The sequence below is a fragment of the Rhinatrema bivittatum genome, chromosome 1 (genome assembly GCF_901001135.1).
Source record: "Rhinatrema bivittatum chromosome 1, aRhiBiv1.1, whole genome shotgun sequence".
NCBI lineage: Eukaryota > Metazoa > Chordata > Amphibia > Gymnophiona > Rhinatrematidae > Rhinatrema > Rhinatrema bivittatum.
This window is the reverse complement of record NC_042615.1, coordinates 500,635,215-500,654,010: the sequence shown is the minus strand read 5'-3', so window position 1 is coordinate 500,654,010 and position 18,796 is coordinate 500,635,215. Positions and strand designations below refer to the sequence as shown.

At 45.4% G+C, this 18,796-nt stretch overlaps 1 protein-coding gene across 1 annotated transcript in view; it reads left to right on the top strand.

The window, feature by feature from the left end:
* LOC115095665 (protein bicaudal D homolog 2-like) overlaps positions 1-18,796 on the top strand; it is an 86,954-nt gene that overhangs the window by 49,893 nt on the left and 18,265 nt on the right. Inside the window, exon 8 of the mRNA XM_029609686.1 lies at positions 16,272-16,423. Coding sequence (XP_029465546.1) covers positions 16,272-16,423 — 152 coding nt within the window. The remainder of the gene's footprint in view (positions 1-16,271; positions 16,424-18,796) is intronic.

The following is an 18,796-nucleotide window of genomic DNA, read 5'->3' as shown; positions in this document are numbered from 1 at the left end:
AACTCCTCCAATTCCTGGATGCCCCTAAAGTGATCACTTCTATTCCCATTCATCAAGTTCTTCTTGATCTCCTCAAAAAGAACTGGGAAAGCCCTGGATCCATTGCCCCAGTCCATAGAAAAGCTGACACTACCTGTTTAGTACAGTCAGCCCTTGGCTTTCAAAAATCTCAGCTCGACCACCCCTCAGTTGTGGTAGAATCTGCTCAAAAGAAAGCAAAAAGGACAAAGCTTCACTCATCTACCCCTCCTGTTAAGGAAAACAAGTTCCTAGACAGTATTGGTCGATGAGTGTTCCAAGGGGCCATGCTCATCTCCAGAATTGCTGCTTACCAGCTGTATATGACCCAATACAATTGGGTCATTTTCAAGCAGATACAGGACATCTCTGAAACCCTGCCTGACCAATTCCAAGAACAGCTTCAAATCCTTGTCAGCAAGGGGTTTTGAGGCAGGAAAGCATGAGATAAGAACAGCTTATGATATCTTCGACACCTCTACTAGAGTGTCTGCAGCTGCCATTTCAGCAAGACGATGGGCCTGGCTCAAATCTGCTGACTTCCGCCCAGAAGTGCAAGATAAGGCTATCTGACCTACCATGTGTAGGAGACAATCTGTTCGGTGAACAGATCCAGCAAATAGTGGCTGAATTAAAGGACCATCATGAGACCCTTAAACAGCTCTCATCGATACCTTCCAACTTCCCCTCAAGACAGCCCTTTAGGAAGGACTCTAAAGTCATTCTTCCATCCAAGGAAGTACTATCCTCCACCAGCAAGGTCCCGAACTACGAGGCCTTTTCAAAAACTTCAGCCTCGCCATTCCCAAAAGCAAAAGCTGCAAGCAGCTCCCAGCCGGGGCCTGCTTCAGGTTTTTGACTTTCACTTGGAGAGCAGCAGCCTGATTTCTGCCAAGCATACCAGTGGGAGGTCGATTGTGCCACTTCCACAGCATGTGGCAATCAATCACAACCAACCAATGGGTGCTAGCAATCATTGCTCAGGGTTACCACCTAAACTTTCTTGTTCTTCCACCAGACTCACCACCTCGGCAAGCGTGGAGAGTATCCGACCATTCTGTCTTTCTGGAGCAGGAGCTTTCCCTTCTTCTCCAATTAAGAGCAATAGAACCCGTCCCACTCTCGCAACAAGGCCTAGGGTTCTATTCCCAGTACTTTTTGATCCCAAAAAGTCCAGGGGAGTTCGTCCAATTCTGGACCTACGTGCTCTCAACAAGTACTTACAGCGAGAGAAGTTCAAGATGGTAACCTTGGGCTCGCTTCTACCTCTTCTGCAACAAGGAGACTGGCTCTGCTCTCTGGACCTTCAGGACGCATACACACACATTGCGATAACTCCAGCTCATCGCAAGTACCTCAGGTTTTTAGCATCGGCACCACGAGTCTTTACCAAATGTCTCGTGGTTGTTGCAGCTTTTCCCAGGAAAGAAGGTGTTCACGTCTACCCCTATCTGGACAACTGGCTAATCAGGGCTCCAACCCAGCAAGCGGCTTGGTCGTCCCTCGATATGACCCTACACACTAATTTCTCTAGGATTTCTCATCAATTACGAAAAATCTTTAGACCCATCTCAAACCTTGTCGTTCATTGGGGCAGACTTGGACTCCTTGCAGGCAAAAGCCTTTCTGCCTCAACAACGAGTGCTAACCCTCGTGTCTCTCGCTCACCAGTTGCAGTCTCAGCATACAGCAACGGCTCGCCAATTCCTCGTCCTTCTAGGACACATGGCATCCTCGGTCCATGTTACACCAATGGCCCGACTGGCCATTAGCCTCATGCATTGGACTCTGAGGTCACAATGGCTTCAAGCTGTACAGACTCTGTCGACCATTGTCCACATCACCGACTCTCTCCGTCTGTCTCTCGCCTGGTGGAAAGATCAGAACAATCTCCTCCAGGGACTGCCCTTTCAAGTGCCAGATCCTCAACTCATTCTCACCACCGATGCTTCCAACCTCTGGTGGGGAGCCCATGTGGACAATCTACAGACACAAGGGTCTTGGTCTCCAGAGGAAGCCAAATATCAAATAAACTTCCTAGATCTTTGAGCAAGGTGATATGCTCTCAGGGCTTTTCACGAATGCCTATCAAATCACGTCGTCCTGATTCAGACAGACAACCAGGTGGCCATGTGGTACATCAACAAGCAGGGAGGCACAGGCTCCTTCTTTCTGTGGCAGGAAGCTGCACAGATTTGGGTGGAAGTTCTCTCCCACTCTATGTACCTCAGGGCCACCTACTTGCCAGGAGTGGACAATGTCTTGGCAGACAAACTGAGTTGCGTCTTCCAGCCACACGAGTGGTCTCTTAACCCCTCAGTAGCGACCTCAATCTTTCGCCAATGGGGATTCCCCCAGACAGACCTCTTTGTGTCCCCTCAGAACCACAAAGTTGACAATTACTGCTCCCTCATTCGGAGCGACTGCTCTCAGCCCAGAGATGCATTCTCCCTCTCATGGGCAACTGGTCTGCTCTATGCATTCCTTCCACTTCCTCTTCTTTCGAAGACTCTCGTGCAGCTACGTCAGGACAAGGGAACCATGATCCTGCTAGCACCTCACTGGCCACGCCAAGTGTGGTTTCCCATACTCCAGGATCTCTCCATCCACAGGCACATTCCCTTGGGAATGGACTCTCATCTGATCACTCAAAATGACTGATGCCTATGCCATCCCAATCTTTAGGCCTTGTCCCTGACTGCATGGATGTTGAAGGGTTAATCCTTCAACTACTTAACCTTTCAGATTTGGTTTCTCGTGTCCTGATTGCTTCATGGAAGCCTTCCACAAGAAAATCTTATTCCTATAAATGGAAAAGGTACACATCATGGTGCACTTCGCAGTCCCTTGATCCCTTTTCCTGTCCAATCCCAAGGTTTTTGGACTATCTCTGGCATTTGTCAGTCAGGTCTAAAAACCTCTTCCATCAGCATGTATGTCAGTGTGGTAGCCGCCTTCCATAAAGGTGTCTGATGTCCCTATCTCAGTACAACCCCTCGTAACACAATTTTAAAGGGCTTGCTCCATATCAAGCCCCCTTTTCGTCCTCCGGCTCCTCCTTGGGACCTTTAATCTGGTTCTCAGTCAGCTCATGAAAACTCCATTCGAGCCTCTTCACTCCTGTGACTTAAAATATCTCACATGGAAAGTGATTTTTGTTTTTAGCTATCACTTCAGCTTGCAGAGTTAGTGAGTTACAGGCCCTAGTTACCTATCCACCTTACACTAAACTCCTGCAGGACTGGGTGGTACTCCACACTCACCCTAAGTTTTTACCCAAGGTAGTTTTGGAGTTTCACATTAATCAATCCATCATACTACCTACCTTTTTTTTCCCAGGCCCCATTCCAGTCCAGGGGAACAGGCTCTGCATACCCTTGACTGTAAACGGGCTCTAGCTTTCTATCTAGACCGTACACTTGCCCACAGGAAGAGCACTCAGTTATTCGTCTCTTTCCATCACAACAAATTAGGGCAACCTGTGGGTAAGCAGACTCTCTCTTCCTGGTTGGCGGACTGCATATCTTTTTGCTACCAGCAAGCAGGCATTCCTTTTCAAGACCGAATTAAGGCGCACACTCTGTGAGGGCCATGGCAACTTCAGTAGCACACCTAAGATCGGTGCCGCTTCCTGACATCTGCAGCGCTGCCACCTGGAGCTCTCTCCATAGCTTCGCAGCCCACTATTGCTTGACAAAGCCGGAAAAGAAGATTCCATCTTCGGCCAGTCTGTCCTGTGTAACCTATTTCCAACGTGAAGTACCAACACCCTTCCACCTGCCCGGTGGCGTTCAGGATGCCCTCTACCAAATTCCACCCCAGTTGTTGTGCCTGTTGCACGCCGTTGGGTACATTTGGTGCATGTTCGGACATCCTCAGCTTGGTACTCACCCATATGTGAGGACTACCATCCTGCTTGTCCTGTGAGAAAGCAATTGTTGCTTACCTGTAACAGGTGTTTTCACAGGACAGCAGGATGTTAGTCTCACGAAACCCACCTGCCGCCCCATGGTGTTGGGTTCGCAACGCTTTGTTTTATTTTTTGGCACTGCCTGTAGCTATCAAATAAGACTGGAGGGGGACCCCTGCAGGCTGCAGGGTTGGTGCCATGCTGGGCATGCCCAGTCGGGGCCAGTCAAAGTTCTAGAAACTTTGATAGAACTTTTCCGTGATTGGGCTCCATCCTGATGTCACCCATATGTGAGAACTAACATCCTGCTGTCCTGTGAGAACACCTGTTACAGGTAAGCAACACTTGCTTTCTCAACCTTAGACTACTGCAACTCAATACTAATAGGTTTACCAAAATCAACCACACTCCCCCTCCAACTACTGCAGAATGCCATAGCGAGAAACTCACCTATCAAAAAGATCGGAACACGTTACCCCAGTACTAAAAGATCACATTGGCTACCCGTAGTTAAACACATAGAATAGAAGCTACTTACCATAATACACAAAAACATACACAACAATGAAAAAGAATGCTTAAACATGTTCCAGAAACACATACTACAGCGTGACACCAGATCAGCTCACAAAGCTCTGCTCACCATACCACCACTAACAACTGCTAAACTTACATCAACTAGAGAAAGAGCAGCCTCAATAGCCTAACCTTGCCTGTGGAACTCATTCCCTAAAAACCTAAGACTTCAAAACGACCTGAAAATATTCAGAAAACAGCTCACAACATTCCTGTTTCAAGAAACATACAACGACTGCATTGGCTAACAAAATCCCAACCGAATACTCACACCAAGAAATTAACCCTAGCACTGAAATACCCAGTCATTTAAATGTTACACCACATGCCCACACCATTAGCCACCATTTACCAAAGCTTCCTCTAAAATAAAATGTACCTAATATCTACCCTTCTACTATCAAAGCTAAATGGGGGGGGGGAAAGGGCTGATGTGCACGGAGCAGGAGAGGGACCTTGGGGTGATGGTATCTAATGATCTGAAGTCGGCGAGACAAGGCGATAGCTAAAGCCAGAAGAATGCTGGGCTGCATAGAGAGAGGAATATCGAGTAAGAAAAGGGAAGTGATTATTCCCTTGTACAGGTCCTTGGTGAGGCCTCACCTGGAGTACTGTGTTCAGTTCTGGAGACCGTATCTTCAAAAAGACAAAGACAAGATGGAGGCGGTACAGAGAAGGGCGACCAGGAAGGTGGAGGATCTTCATCGGATGACGTACGAGGAGAGATTGAAGAATCTAAATATGTACACCCTGGAGGAAAGGAGGAGCAGAGGTGATATGATACAGACTTTCAGATACTTGAAAGGTGTTAATGATCAAAAGACAAAGACAAACCTTTTCCATAGGAAAAAAATCAGCAGAACCAGGGGTCACGATTTGAAGCTCCAGGGAGGAAGATTCAGAACCAATGTCAGGAAGTATTTCTTCACGGAGAGGGTGGTGGATGCCTGGAATGCCCTTCCGGAGGATGTGGTGAAGACCAGAACTGTGAAGGACTTCAAAGGGGCGTGGGATAAACACTGTGGATCCATAAAGTCAAGAGGCTGCCAATGAAGAGTGGGTGACTCGCCAGAATGATGGCTACTGCCTGGAGTCAATACCCTTATTAAATAAACATACACATGCTTACTGTGACTCCAACATCGCTCTAAGCTTCAACAGCAAGAGGAAATGTGGAAAAAAGGATTCACACTCACAAAGAGGGGAGTAGCTGGCTTGTTACGGCGGTTACTACCCCAAATCAAATAAGCCTGATACTTCACTTTCAATGCATATACAGCATAGTTCTCTGATTCAACGGCAGGGGAGAAGAAAAACTGATACTTCACACATCCAGCAGAGCTCTCTGCTTCAACGGCAGGGGAGAAGAAAAGAGGGTTCGCACTCACAAAGCGGGGAGTAGCTGGCTGTTACGGCGGTTACTACCCCAAACCAAATGTGCCTGATACTTCACTTTCGATGCACATCCAGCATGGCTCTCTGCTTCAACAGCATGGGAGAAGACTGATACTTCACGCATATCCAGCATAGCTCCCTGCTTCAACAGCAGGGGAGAAGAAAAACAACCAATAAGGGCTGTATAACATAGTCTGGGTAAAACAAATAAGCATGGGTGTAGCTTGCTTATTGCGGTAGCTACTACCCCTAACTAATCAAGCTAGATATTTCACTTGGATGCAGCTCCATCACTGCTCTCTACATTAAAGGTGGGGGTGGAAGGGAAATAGAACCAAGAGCTAAGAGAAACAGATAAGTATGAGAGAGAAAATGTGTAAAGCTTGCTGGGCAGACTGGATGGGCCATTTGGTGGTCTTCTGCTGTCGTTTCTATGTAAATGTAACCAATTCGGCCTGGATAGTAAAACATACCCAAGCTCTATCCTTCTGCTAACAAAGCTAAATATAACCAAACTACCTATTGCACATTGTAATTTCTCCAAGTTATTTATAGTAAAATTAAAACATAACTCTTCATACTAAAGTTAAATTTTATATTAAGCTACTTATAGTAAAGTTATTTCTCCATTTATATTCTCGTTAATGAGAAGTTATAATTTATATATTTTTGTTTTATATATGATTTAACATTCACTGTTTTTATGTTACTAATATATGAGTATATGTTTTATATGTTATGAAATTCACTGTAACAAGTTGTTTTCTCTGCAAACCGGAGTGAAGGCATGTTCCAAACTTTGGTATATAAAAACACACACATAAATAATCCCCCCCTCCCCCCAAGAAACAATATAGCTGAACTAGGAAAGGTACAAAGAATGGAAACAAAACTTTATAAAGAGGATGCAATGGTTCCTTCTGAAGAAAGGCTAAACAGGTGCGGCTCTCTCGTTTACAGAAGAGATGGTAGTGAGCATATGTCAGAATTTTATAACCAGGAGTGGGATAGAACGGGTAAATGAGGAATTTTCATTTACTCTTTCAAATACTCCTAAGACTAGGAGCAACTCAATGAACCTAACAGAGAGAAGATGTAAAACCAAATCAGGAACAGTAGGGGTTTTGTTTTTGTTTTATGGTGGGGGTGTGGGGTTTGGTTTTTTACTCAAAACACAATCAAGCTGTAGAATGTGTTGCTGGAGGATGTGGTCACAGCATCCAATGTAACTGGGTTTATAAGGGGTTTGGACAACTTACTAGAGGAAAAGTCATGCGAACACAATACAGGACTCCAGGGAAAGACCAAAAACATTAGCTAGTTCTTCAGACAGTAGCAACAGGCAGCTGGATGCAGGGCTGGATGCCTTTTTGGTTTGTGGGGGCAGCCACGCCCCAGCTCCACCCCCACCCCCAAGGTCTTACTTTACATTTATAGTTAATCCTTCTATCTTACATACATTCTTCACATAAATGAGCATATAATTATTCATTCTCAGACTCACCAATAAAATGCTTGATGCTAAAAAACCAGACATATTGCTAAAGGGGAAACTGCACAAGTCGCATTGCTGATAGCAGTGTGAGTGTTAAGTGGCTAGTCTGTATTATAGAGGGAGAGAGAGAAAAGATAAGTACCAAGAGATGTAATCGGAGACCAAGAAACTGTGGCCTAAAGATATAAAAACAGGCCTAATTGGTTGGGTATCACTCGCCTGATCAAAAAACTTCCATGTTCACCTTAATATGTTGCTTGTATATATATTACACCATACAAGCTTCAGAAAGAAGCTGTTTAGCACAATGCAAGTATGAAGAAGCACACTATCCATAAATTTGAGCTCTTACCCAATAGACAGTATCCTACCTTAGGGGTGAGGTTCTGTCATGTTAATGTTTGTGCAAGATGAACCAATATAAATCCTATACTTCCACTTCTGTAAATGTATGCACAGCACTCTTTCCCCCCCCCCCCCCCCTCACACACACTTCCAGCAAGGGGACAGTGCAGGTAATTTCCCTGTACACCTCTGGTGTCATCTAAGTAACAGTAACTCAAACTCCCTCCACTACCAGGCACATTGTGAAATAATACAAAATCTTGCAAAAAGAAGAAGCTCTCAGGACTTATCCAGCAACTCTACCTATGAAAGAGCAGCACTGCAAAGATTACACCTGCCTCTACACAAAAATATATCTCCTGTTGGGGGAAATAAAAGTGAGCAAGACTACTACAGATCCCTATGTACTAGCAGAATACATCAGCTTGCCTCAATCACACTTGCAAAACACAGAGACCATTGCCAAATATGAAACCACTCCATTGATTATGTGAATGGAGTGCTGGTGCTAATGTCCAGATATCTCTCCAGTCGTTGAACCCTCCTGATGTAAGGTCATTCTTAAGCAACAGCCTTTCTACTACTAATGCACTAGCCATGTTCTGAGAACCATTTCACCATTAGAGGATGCTTCTAATTACTGACTGTGTACTGATGCCCAAAAGTTGGGGGGAACAAAATTTTCTCTTACATGTTTAGCAGGTTCTTGCTGAACAATTACCAGTCTTAATAAATCATTTATAATGTCTGGCTATGATGAAACTAAACCCTTACAGGTGTATATTAAACAACTGTCTTATTAACCAGACTAAATAGTATCTAAAGGCCGATGGATCCTTGGAGAAGTGCGAACCACCAGAGCGTCACTGGAGCCTTCTGACTCACTTGCCCACATGCTGTCATCTCGGAGTATCACTGCACAGCTTACCACCTCCCACTGTTGATGTACGGACACTGGTGGAGAGATATCCAAACCGGCAGCTTGAAAGATGTCCACCGCCTCAGTTAGTGTAGATACGCAAGAGGACACTGGCAATGCTGAAGCTCAGGCCAAACGGGAAAAGCAATTTGTACTTAATGTTATTGCCACGGAGCACAGCTACAATATCACGGAACTCCCTGCATTTACATATGGTAGCAATTGCCAAGTCCTGATTTATTTCCACCTTGTGGCCCCTCCATGACACAGGGCCCAACTTCCGTGCCACCCAGATGACCTCCTTTTGACCAAAACTGTGATAGCAGGCAACTATGTCGCGGGGAAGATTGTTATGCTGCATTCCTAGCACTCTATGCGCTCTCCAGCCTTTCACCGCAGGAACCTCCATATATTTTACATTTTTACATGTATTAAAATTCATGAATAGCTTAACGTTAAAAGAAGGTCTAAGCGATGTACAAAATAAGTCACAGAATTCAATAATAAAATATACATATACATTCATAGTCTCCAAATCCAGACCAAGGACCTGCATGCTGATACTGGTGACCACTTGATTGCAATCCATGAAATCAGGACCCTCAGTACCCCTCTGAACAGCAGATTCGATCTATGGAACCTGCTTTCAAGGTCCTCCATTCTATTATGACGCTCAATTTTAGTCTGCGAAAGCTTATCCTGGGTTACAGCCCGCTAACTCTGAGGCCTGATCTTCAAGCCTCACTTTAGTCTCCATGACCAGCCTCTCTGGATCAGTGATCGCAGTCTTTATCTCGGAGATTAAGTCACTAATGTCTTTTTTTCATGCCAGCCATGTCATTTCTCAGTGCCCCAAACCAATTCTGAAAATCAGCTCAAGTTGGTATGCCATCCCCTGCTGCACCATCATGCTCACTCCCTGGCTCTGATGGCTCATGGCTTGCCTGCATGGTGCCATCGGGGCCAAGCTCAAATGCCGTGGCAATATTTAAGAACGAAAACCGCTGCAGGTCGACTTTTTTTGTTGCAGCCATTCCTCGGGTGAGTAACACTGTAGGGAGCCAAAGACGTTCTCAATGCTGCTCTGTGAGCGCTTTGGGCTTAAGCGGCCATCGCTGCCTATGATGTCACTTCCTCCATCCCATTTAATGGTTTTTGAAATGTCCAGAATGACCTCTCATTATCTCCTTTATTAAATGAAATATATCTTCATTTTGTTTCTTTCAGTTTCTTTAATTCTAAAATCTGAGTCTAGTTCTTTTTTCTTCCTTATTGTATAACTGATTTCCCCATAATACCGTGGTCTCCCAAAATAAAATTGATTTACATGGTAAGCACTATTATGAGCCTACTCTAACCATTTCTTTTGAATAAAGTCTCTAAAATCTTTATCTTGTTGCAGCCATGTCGGCATTTTCCAATTACTGAAATTAGATATTGGAGATTTTATACCTATTGCACAAGATACTGGGCAATGGTCTGAAATGACCATTGCTTCAATATCAGATTTTAAACATTGTGAAAAAAGGGTCTTAGACACAATCAATATGAGATTTGGAAGGATGAGGTTTAGCAATGTGCACATAATCTCTGGTCACAGGATTTAGAATTCTCCATATATCTATTAACTAGAGCATGGGTGTCCAACTTCAGTCCTCAAGGGCCATAAATGAATCTGATTTTCAGAGTAACCCTAATGAATATGCATGAAATAAATTTGCATGCAGATCTGTCTCATGTATGTTCATTATAAATATCCTAAAATCCAGACTGGTTTGGGGCCCTGAAGGACCGGAGTTGGACAACCCTGTGAACTAGAGATTCACAAAAAAAGTTTAACCCTCTAGAGGACTTTGCATAGGAGCATGAGTTCAATATTTGCCTGTCCATCTGCGGATCCATAACACAATTCATATCCCCATCTATGATCAAATTGTGCCCTTCCTAAACCAAGAATTATGGCCACTAACTTCATGAAACATTCAGGATCATATATATTGGGCCCATATACAGATGCCAAAATAACAGGCCTTTCAAACAGAGGGGGTCATTTTTTAAAATGTGATGTGGCCTTATCACTCCATTTTCCCTGCTCTTCTCTAACCCCTTGTGTGCAACAATGCCCTAACGCACACTGCATTGCGACGTTAAAATTTAAATGAGGGAAAGGGAAGGGGTTTGGGTGGGGTATTGCCGGCAGTAGTGCTGGAAATAAACCACCTTTTTCAGTGATACTATGGGGGCAATAGTGTGCACCGCACCACCGCAATGTGGCCGGGTGCACACTATTGCCCCCTGCCCCCTTTTTTCTTCGCGGCTTATCATTCCACTATATTTATAGCAGAATGATGAATCTAAGCCAGAGATCCTTCCCCAATTACATACTTCCCATCAGGATTTGTTATTATTTTGCCCTTTTTGAACACCATTGATTTATGCAGAAGGATGGCCACTCCTCTACTTTTAGAGGTGCCTTGGGCAGCATAAACCTGTTCAGTCCACCTTTTCTTAAGTTTTAGGTGTTCTTTATTATTAATGTGCGTTCCCTGTACGTACATCAGTCCAGACTGTGGGTTATGTCCCCCTTCCAGCAGATGGAGTCAGAGCAAAAACTGAGAGGATGGTCCCTCCTGACTGGTGCGCCCTCTGTAAACCTTCAGTATTTCTCTGACTCCAGCAGATTCGGGTTGCACCTTCGGTTCTCGCATTTTCTTTCTGTGAGAATAGTCTTTGTTTTATTTCTCCTGTTTTCTTTTTAACACTTTTTACTTGGATGGATCTTATTTAAAAAAAAAGAAAAGAAAAGCAAAGGCTTTACATTGTAGCTTTGCTATACTTTCTATTGGCTGTCCTGCTGCAGGCTTGCAGGCAGAGCTTTCATTCAGTGACAGACCTGTCATCTTTTTTCTTTATTGCTGTATCATTTTGGGAGTAAGTTTGTTAACTTTCCTTTTACAGGGCTGTCACTTGCTGCCTTTAGGGGTGAAGTTGGTGGTCCAACCTCTCCCCCTCGATATCGACCCACTGCCCGGAGATGTCATTTCCTCAGGGCAGCCCCTAAGCTTCAGAGACGTGACATCCCTCTGGCTTGGGGAAAAAAAGACCGGAACAAGTTGTTAAAGTTAGCCAGGCAGTGCAGGACTTTGATTTCTTTCCTGCTTTTGAAGGTTTTCAGAGGTCTGGGTTCCAAGCCCTTCTTTACTTGCCTCCATGCCACGAGCAGATGTGATGCAGCTCCTGTGGGGAGCTCGGATCGCTGCTCTCCCGGGAAGGCCTGTGTGCTCGATGCCCCTCAGGCAGGGAGGGTACCTTGAGCCCTAGAGGGCAGTCTAGTTCATGCGCAAATGCGCACCAGTCTCTGAGGAGGTCGGCCCCGTTCCCGTCCAACACAGGAACGGTGGCCATCTTGGATCCACTACTTGCTGCTTCCCGGGGATTCAGACCCGGACAGACCTCATTTCCCTCCAGTTCTCTTTCCGGTGCACCTCACCAACGCAGAGCCGCCCTCAGAGGACCTTCCGCCCTCCCCCGGAGCTTTTTTCCACAGAATTCTGATGCATGGGCCTTATTTGGCAAGGCTCAGCCAGCACCATGATGCATTTTTGGCTCCCACTCCTAAAGTGGTCAGTCTGGGGGAACTCCTGGACGTGGCAGGGGGCCTCGGGAATTGGTACTGTCATGGCCCGGTACGGCACCAGTATTTCTGGCCCTTCCGTTCCAGTGGCCCCTTCGGGATCCTCTAGGGTTCAGCCGGTTGCCCATCCAACCGGTCCTGACCCTCCACCCCCGATGGACCCTGCAGTGGACCCTGATCTAGATGACCCGATGCCAGAGCGATGAGATGGTTCCGCTTATCTCACATGTCCTGGCTGGATTAGATATTGAGGCCCCCCCCAGGAGGCTCCTGCCGCCAGCACTGCACCGAAGAGAGGGGATCCTGTCCTACCAGGACTCAAGCCACCTTCGAAGACTTTCCTTTTCATCCTATGCTCCTCTAATTGCTGTTCAGGGGGTGAGAGACTCCGGAGGCCTCTCTGCGGGTTGGCAGAGTGATGGACAAACTGTATCCACTCCCCGAGGAGTCCCTGGAACCACTTAAGGTACTGAAGGACACCTATTCCTGTGACTGGAGGAGCAGCCCTCAGGGATTTGCAGGACTGCAAACTTGAGATGTATTTGAAGAGAGTGTTTGAGGCGTCCGCCTTGGGAGTTTGGGCTGCTGTTTGTAGCTCCCGGATGCAGCGTGCATGACTCTGGTGGGTCCAACAACTACTCGGGACTCAGGATCTGCCTCCAGGGGAGGCACAACAGGCGGAAAGGCTAGAAGTCGTCATAGCGTATGGCGCGGATGCGCTGTATGATCTTCTCCGGATGCTGGCCAGGTCTACGGTTTCCATATTCTCAGCTCGGCGCTTCCTCTGGCTCAGGACCTGCTCCGCGGATTCCTCCTCCTAGTCTCAACTTGGCTCCCTTCCCTTCAAGAGTAAGTTGTTGTTTTGGAGAGGAGATGTAGCAACTCATAAAGTCGCTCGGGGAGCATAAGGTACTTAGGTTACCGGAAAATCGTCCTCTGAGATCCAGAACGTACAGCTCTGAGTGGAACAGTTTCAGAGGACAACGGCGCTTCCGCCAGGTGCGGCTAGTGACCCACAGGCGTCCCTCGTCTCGATCGCAGTCCTGGTCTCATTCCTTTCGGGGACGAAGATCAGCCTGAGACACCCTCGCCCAAGCGACTGCCACTACATCTTCACAATGAAACATTGCCGGCCCACTCTTCGATTCCCCGGATAGGAGGACACCTGTTGCTCTTCTACAAGGAGTGTGTCACAATCACCTCAGTCCAGGGCGTCCTGGATATTCTACAGAGACAGATTTGTCTTTTCTCCGTGCGGACTAAGGAAACAGGGCGTAGTACGTCAAACGCTAGGCCGCCTCCTGGATCTGGGAGCCATTCTTCTGGTGCCACTACCAGAACAAGGACTCTGCCATTATTCCGTCTACTTCATAGCCCCCAAGCAAGAAGGCTCCTTCTGGCCGATCCTGGATCTCAAGATGGTCAACAGGACGCTCAAGATACCACACTTCAGGATGGAAACTCTGCACTCAGGGATTGCTGCGGTGCACCGGGGAGAGTTCCTGGCATCCTTGGACTTGACTGAGGCTTATCTTCATATCCCCATCCTGAAGGAGCATCAGTGCTTCCTTCGCGTCAAGATTTTGGGGCAGCAATTCCAGTTCCAGATCCTGCCATTTGGCCCAGCAACTGCTCCTCGCACCTTTACCAAGGTGATGGTAGTGGTGGCAGCGGCCCTGAGGAAGGAAGAGATCTTGGTCCCTTGGCTTTCTGAGAGCTGTTTCTGACCTTGGAAGAAACACCTTCCTTTCATAATCCTGCAAAAGTAGACTCCAACAGGACAGGAAAGAACTCCGAAGTGGATGCATATGCGCTCTGGCCCAAGGTACAAAATCCAAAGTCAACGCCATTGAACCTAGTATTTGAAGGTCTCTGTACCCAGAGCATGCTATTGTCTGCAACAATCAGCGCACCTGACCAAGCAACTTGTACATTCTTTCAGAGGTCATAAAAATCTTGCCCTTCTGTGTATTGAAGCGGGCTACTACATACTCTCTTGAGAGGGCTTCAGCTAGCTCTTAACAAAAGTTGCAAACTTGCTAAGTTGCGCAAGGGTTCTGAAGGAACTCAAAAATGAAATTTCAGACCTATTAGTAAAAATGTGTAACCTATCATTAAAATCATCCATTGTACCTGAAGACTGGTGGGTGGCTAATGTAACCCCAATATTTAAAAAGGGCTCCAGGGGCGATCTGGGAAACTGTGGACCAATTAGCCTGATTTCAGTGCCAGGAAAAATAATGGAAAGAGTTCTAAAGATAAAATCACAGAACATATTGAAAGGCATGATTTAATGGAACAAAGTCAGCATGGCTTTACCCAAGGCAAGTCTTGCCTCACAAAGCTGCTTCACTTTTTTGAAGGAGTTAATAAACATGTGGATAAAGGTGAACCAGTAGATGTAGCGTATTTGGATTTTCAGAAGACATTTGACAAAGTTCCTCATGAGAGGCTTCTAGGAAAAGTAAAAAGTCATGGGATAGGTGGCAATGTTCTTTCATGGATTACAAACTGGTTAAAAAACAGGAAACAGAATAGGATTAAATGGACAATTTTCTCAGTGGAGGGGAGGAGTGGGCAGTAAAGTGCCTCAGGAATCTGTACTAGGACCCATGCTTTTCAAAATATTTATTAATGATCTGGAAAGGAATACGACGAGTGAGGTTATCAAATTTGCAGATGATATAAAATTATTCAGAGTAGTTAAATCACAAGCAGATTGTGATAAATTGCAGGAGGACCGTGCAAGACTGGAAAATTGGGCATCCAAGTGGCAGATGAAATTTAATGTGGATAATTGCAAGGTGATGCATATAGGGAAAAATAACCCTGCTATAGTTACACGATGTTAGGTTCCATATTAGGAGCTACCACCCAGGAAAGAGATCTAGGCGTCATAGTGGATAAGACATTGAAATCGTCAGCTCAGTGTGCTGCGCCAGTCAAAAAAGCAAACAGAATGTTAGGAATTATTAGGAAGGGAATGGTGAATAAAACAGAAAATGTCATAATGCCTCTATATCACTCCATGGTGAGACCACAACTTAAATACTGTGTACAGTTCTGGTTGCCGCATCTCAAAAAAAAGTATAGATGCGATGGAGAAGGGCGACCAAAATGATAAAGGGGATGAAACAGCTCCTCTATGAGGAAAGACTAAAGAGGTTAGGGCTGTTCAACTTGGAGAAGAGACGGCTGAGAGGGGATATGATAGAGGTCTTTAAAATCATGAGAGGTCTAGAACGGGTAAATGTGAATCGATTATTTACTGTTTCAGATAATAGAAGGACTAGGGGGCACTCCATGAAGTTAGCATGTAGCACATTTAAAATTAATCGGAGAAAGTTGTTTTTCACTCAATGAACAATTAATCTCTGGAATTTGTTGCCAGGAGATGTGATTAGTGCAGTTAGTATAGCTGGGTTTAAAAAAGGTTTGGATAAGTTCTTGGAGGAGACATCCATTACCTGCTATTAATCAAGTTGGCTTAGAAAATAGCCACTGCTATTACTATCATCAGTAGCATAGGATATACTTAGTTTTTGGGTACTTGCCAGGTACTTATAGCCTGGATTGGCCACTGTTAGAAACAGGATGCTGAGCTTGATGGACTCTTGGTCAGATCCAGTATGGCATGTTCTTAAGGTCTGACATATACAATGTCATTAAGGTGTACGTAGTACTAACTGATTCCAATCATATTGTTTGTGTCAGTTTCTGTCCAAGATAGACCTTCCCTCTTAGTCCTATTGCTTCTTGGCTTCCTCCTGTTCCCAAATGCAGATATTCCCTTTTGACTAATTCTAAAAAATTTCCATGGTGGAATTGAATAACCCTAAATTACTTAAATTCTTGTCATTAATGGGTAGAGGCCTGGGTGGTGGCCAAAGCATTGTACTTTAATACTATCCTGGAGGAGCCTGTTCTTGAAAAGCAGCTTTTTTGTTGTTTGTTTGTTTTTTTACTGTATATCCTCCAGACTGCTGAGGTTGCCCTCTCCAATCTGAAAAGCAAGTATGAGAATGAGAAGTCACTTGTGTCGGAAACCATGATGAAACTGAGGCATGAGCTGAAGGCCTTGAAGGAAGATGCTGCTACTTTTTCTTCTCTGCGCTCAGTGTTTGCTAGCAGGTAAGAAAAGAAATGGCATATTGCCATAAGGAAGATGTGACATGCACAAGGTATTTTTTTACTCACTTTCTCATGGACTTGCACAGAAAGTGACAGAGCCAAGGATTACAAAAATGCATAAGATAAAGTGATTAACTTAAGGTTATATATTAATTCCATGGGAGAAAGGATAATGGTGAATTTACTTGATTTTGTTTACATAATGTCATAATTACTACAAAACAAAATTTAGTTGAACTTCTTTGAATTTTAATGTTGCCTAAAAATAACAAAACATCCTACCAAAAAATGAATACCTACAGTGCATTTAGAAAGTATTCAGACCTGTTATGTTTTGGTATGGATGTGAACCCTGGGCTGAGGTGAGAGATGACTCCGCCCCCAGGGAGGAGCCCTGTGGGCCTCACTGTCGGTAGGCACGGTCTCAGAGTCTTAGGACACAACTGTAAGGGTATCTTTATTATAGAGAAGAGAGAGCATTATCCCAGGACAAGCAGGATGCTAGTCCTCACATATGGGTGACGTCACTGACGGAGCCCTATTGCGGGAAAACTTTCTGTCAAAGTTTCTAGAAACTTTTGACTGGCCCAGCATGCCATAATATTCTCTGCCACAGGGGTCTCTCTCTAGTCTTCGTTTTTCTGTGCTGCTGTAAGCATCGCGGATTAGGAGCCTTTGTGAGTTCCCTCACAAAATTTGTGTGACTAAAAGTCATATTTTTCTCAGAAAATTCTCCCACACGTGATCTCTCTCTGTTTTCCACCGGCTGGTGAGTAAAATTTGTGTCTCGTTTACTCTCTGAGTAAAATGATTTTTTTCTCTAAAGATTTCTCTTTTGTCATCGACGGCTGTCGATACAAAATGGCTACGGGGTTTAAAAAATGTCCCGTTTGCAACCGTACAATGTCAGTTACGGATCCACACCTCGAGTGTGTGATGTGTTTGGGTGAGAAACACGACATCAATTCCTGTCCTAAGTGTGCAGAGATGACGGTGAAAAGGAGGAAGGCCCCCCAGGAGAAGATGGAGCATCTGTTCCATCTGCAACTTCTGCCATCTCTCTCGACTTCGACGAAATCGTCTCTGGCCGGAGTCTCCATGTACTATTCAAAAAACGCCGTCCGGAAGGATCGGGGGACCATCCGTCGCTGACGTCGTTGATAGCATCTGTTAAATCAGTCGGCGAACACCAATCAAAGCATCGACACCGACATCCATCGGCATCGGAGTCACTTCTCTCCCCAGGGGAATCGAGCGCAAAGCGTCCACGGACCCAGGAAACACCCGTTCCTTCAACGCCTGGGCCTGTTCAACAAGAGACGCCGATGACTGAACCTCCACAGGGCTCTGTGGATGATATGCCAGCACAGCCTCCGCCACCACATACAACTGCTCTGCCCTCACCAGTTGTAATGCCGGAATTGTCTGATTTTATCAGACAAGCGGTCCTTCAGGCACTCAAGGAACAACAGCTTACTCCGGTGCCGATGCCCATGCCTTCAGCACCAATGCCGGTGATCACACCGATGACGGTGTCATCACCAATGCCGGTGCCTACACTGGTCGGTGCCCGCATCGAAGCTAATCCCTGCATCGACACTGATCTTCGCTCAGATACCAACAGTTCCATCAATGCCGATACCGTCAAAATTTTTGAAACCTCCGCTGGGGCACCCGTCGATGCCGATGACACCCGGGGACCCGGAACGACCAGAAATGGCACTCTTTCAACTTCTCATGAAGAGATTGGAAAAAGTGTTTATGCCCTTCCACCAAAACCATCAGAGGACATTTCTGCAGAGATACCCTCTGATCCACAACCAGGACCTTCGGAGCTCCATCATCCACCAAGATCCTCCCCACTATCTCCATATCTGAATGATCCAAATGACACCTGGGATGATACCCACACAGATACATCATCTGAAGGTTTTTTTTTTTTTGAAATTTAAGGTTTATTAGAGAAAGATAATACCGACAATACAAAACCATACAGCATCTGTGAAGCATGTACAATAACAAAATTGACAGTAGAATAGATGCAATAAAGACTTACAACAGATTCTCTGCTTTTCTCAGTTATTGTGTAAACATATCCCCCCCTTCTGTTCCCCTCACCCCCCACCCTTCTCCCCTACCATCCCTGGGAGCTCCTGCAAAGGTAGTATGAACAAATAACATAAGAGAAAATCAAACATAAAAGGAAATCATATCTTCTTCTGTTGTTGTTGCCATGTTAGGTATAAAGACCAGGTACGCTGAAAAGCCCCTATTTGTTTCCGACGGTGCGCCGTAATCTTACTAAGGGTACAAACCTTTGCCACCCGTGACTGAACCTGCAATAATGTAGGTACACCCTGAGACTTCCAGTGT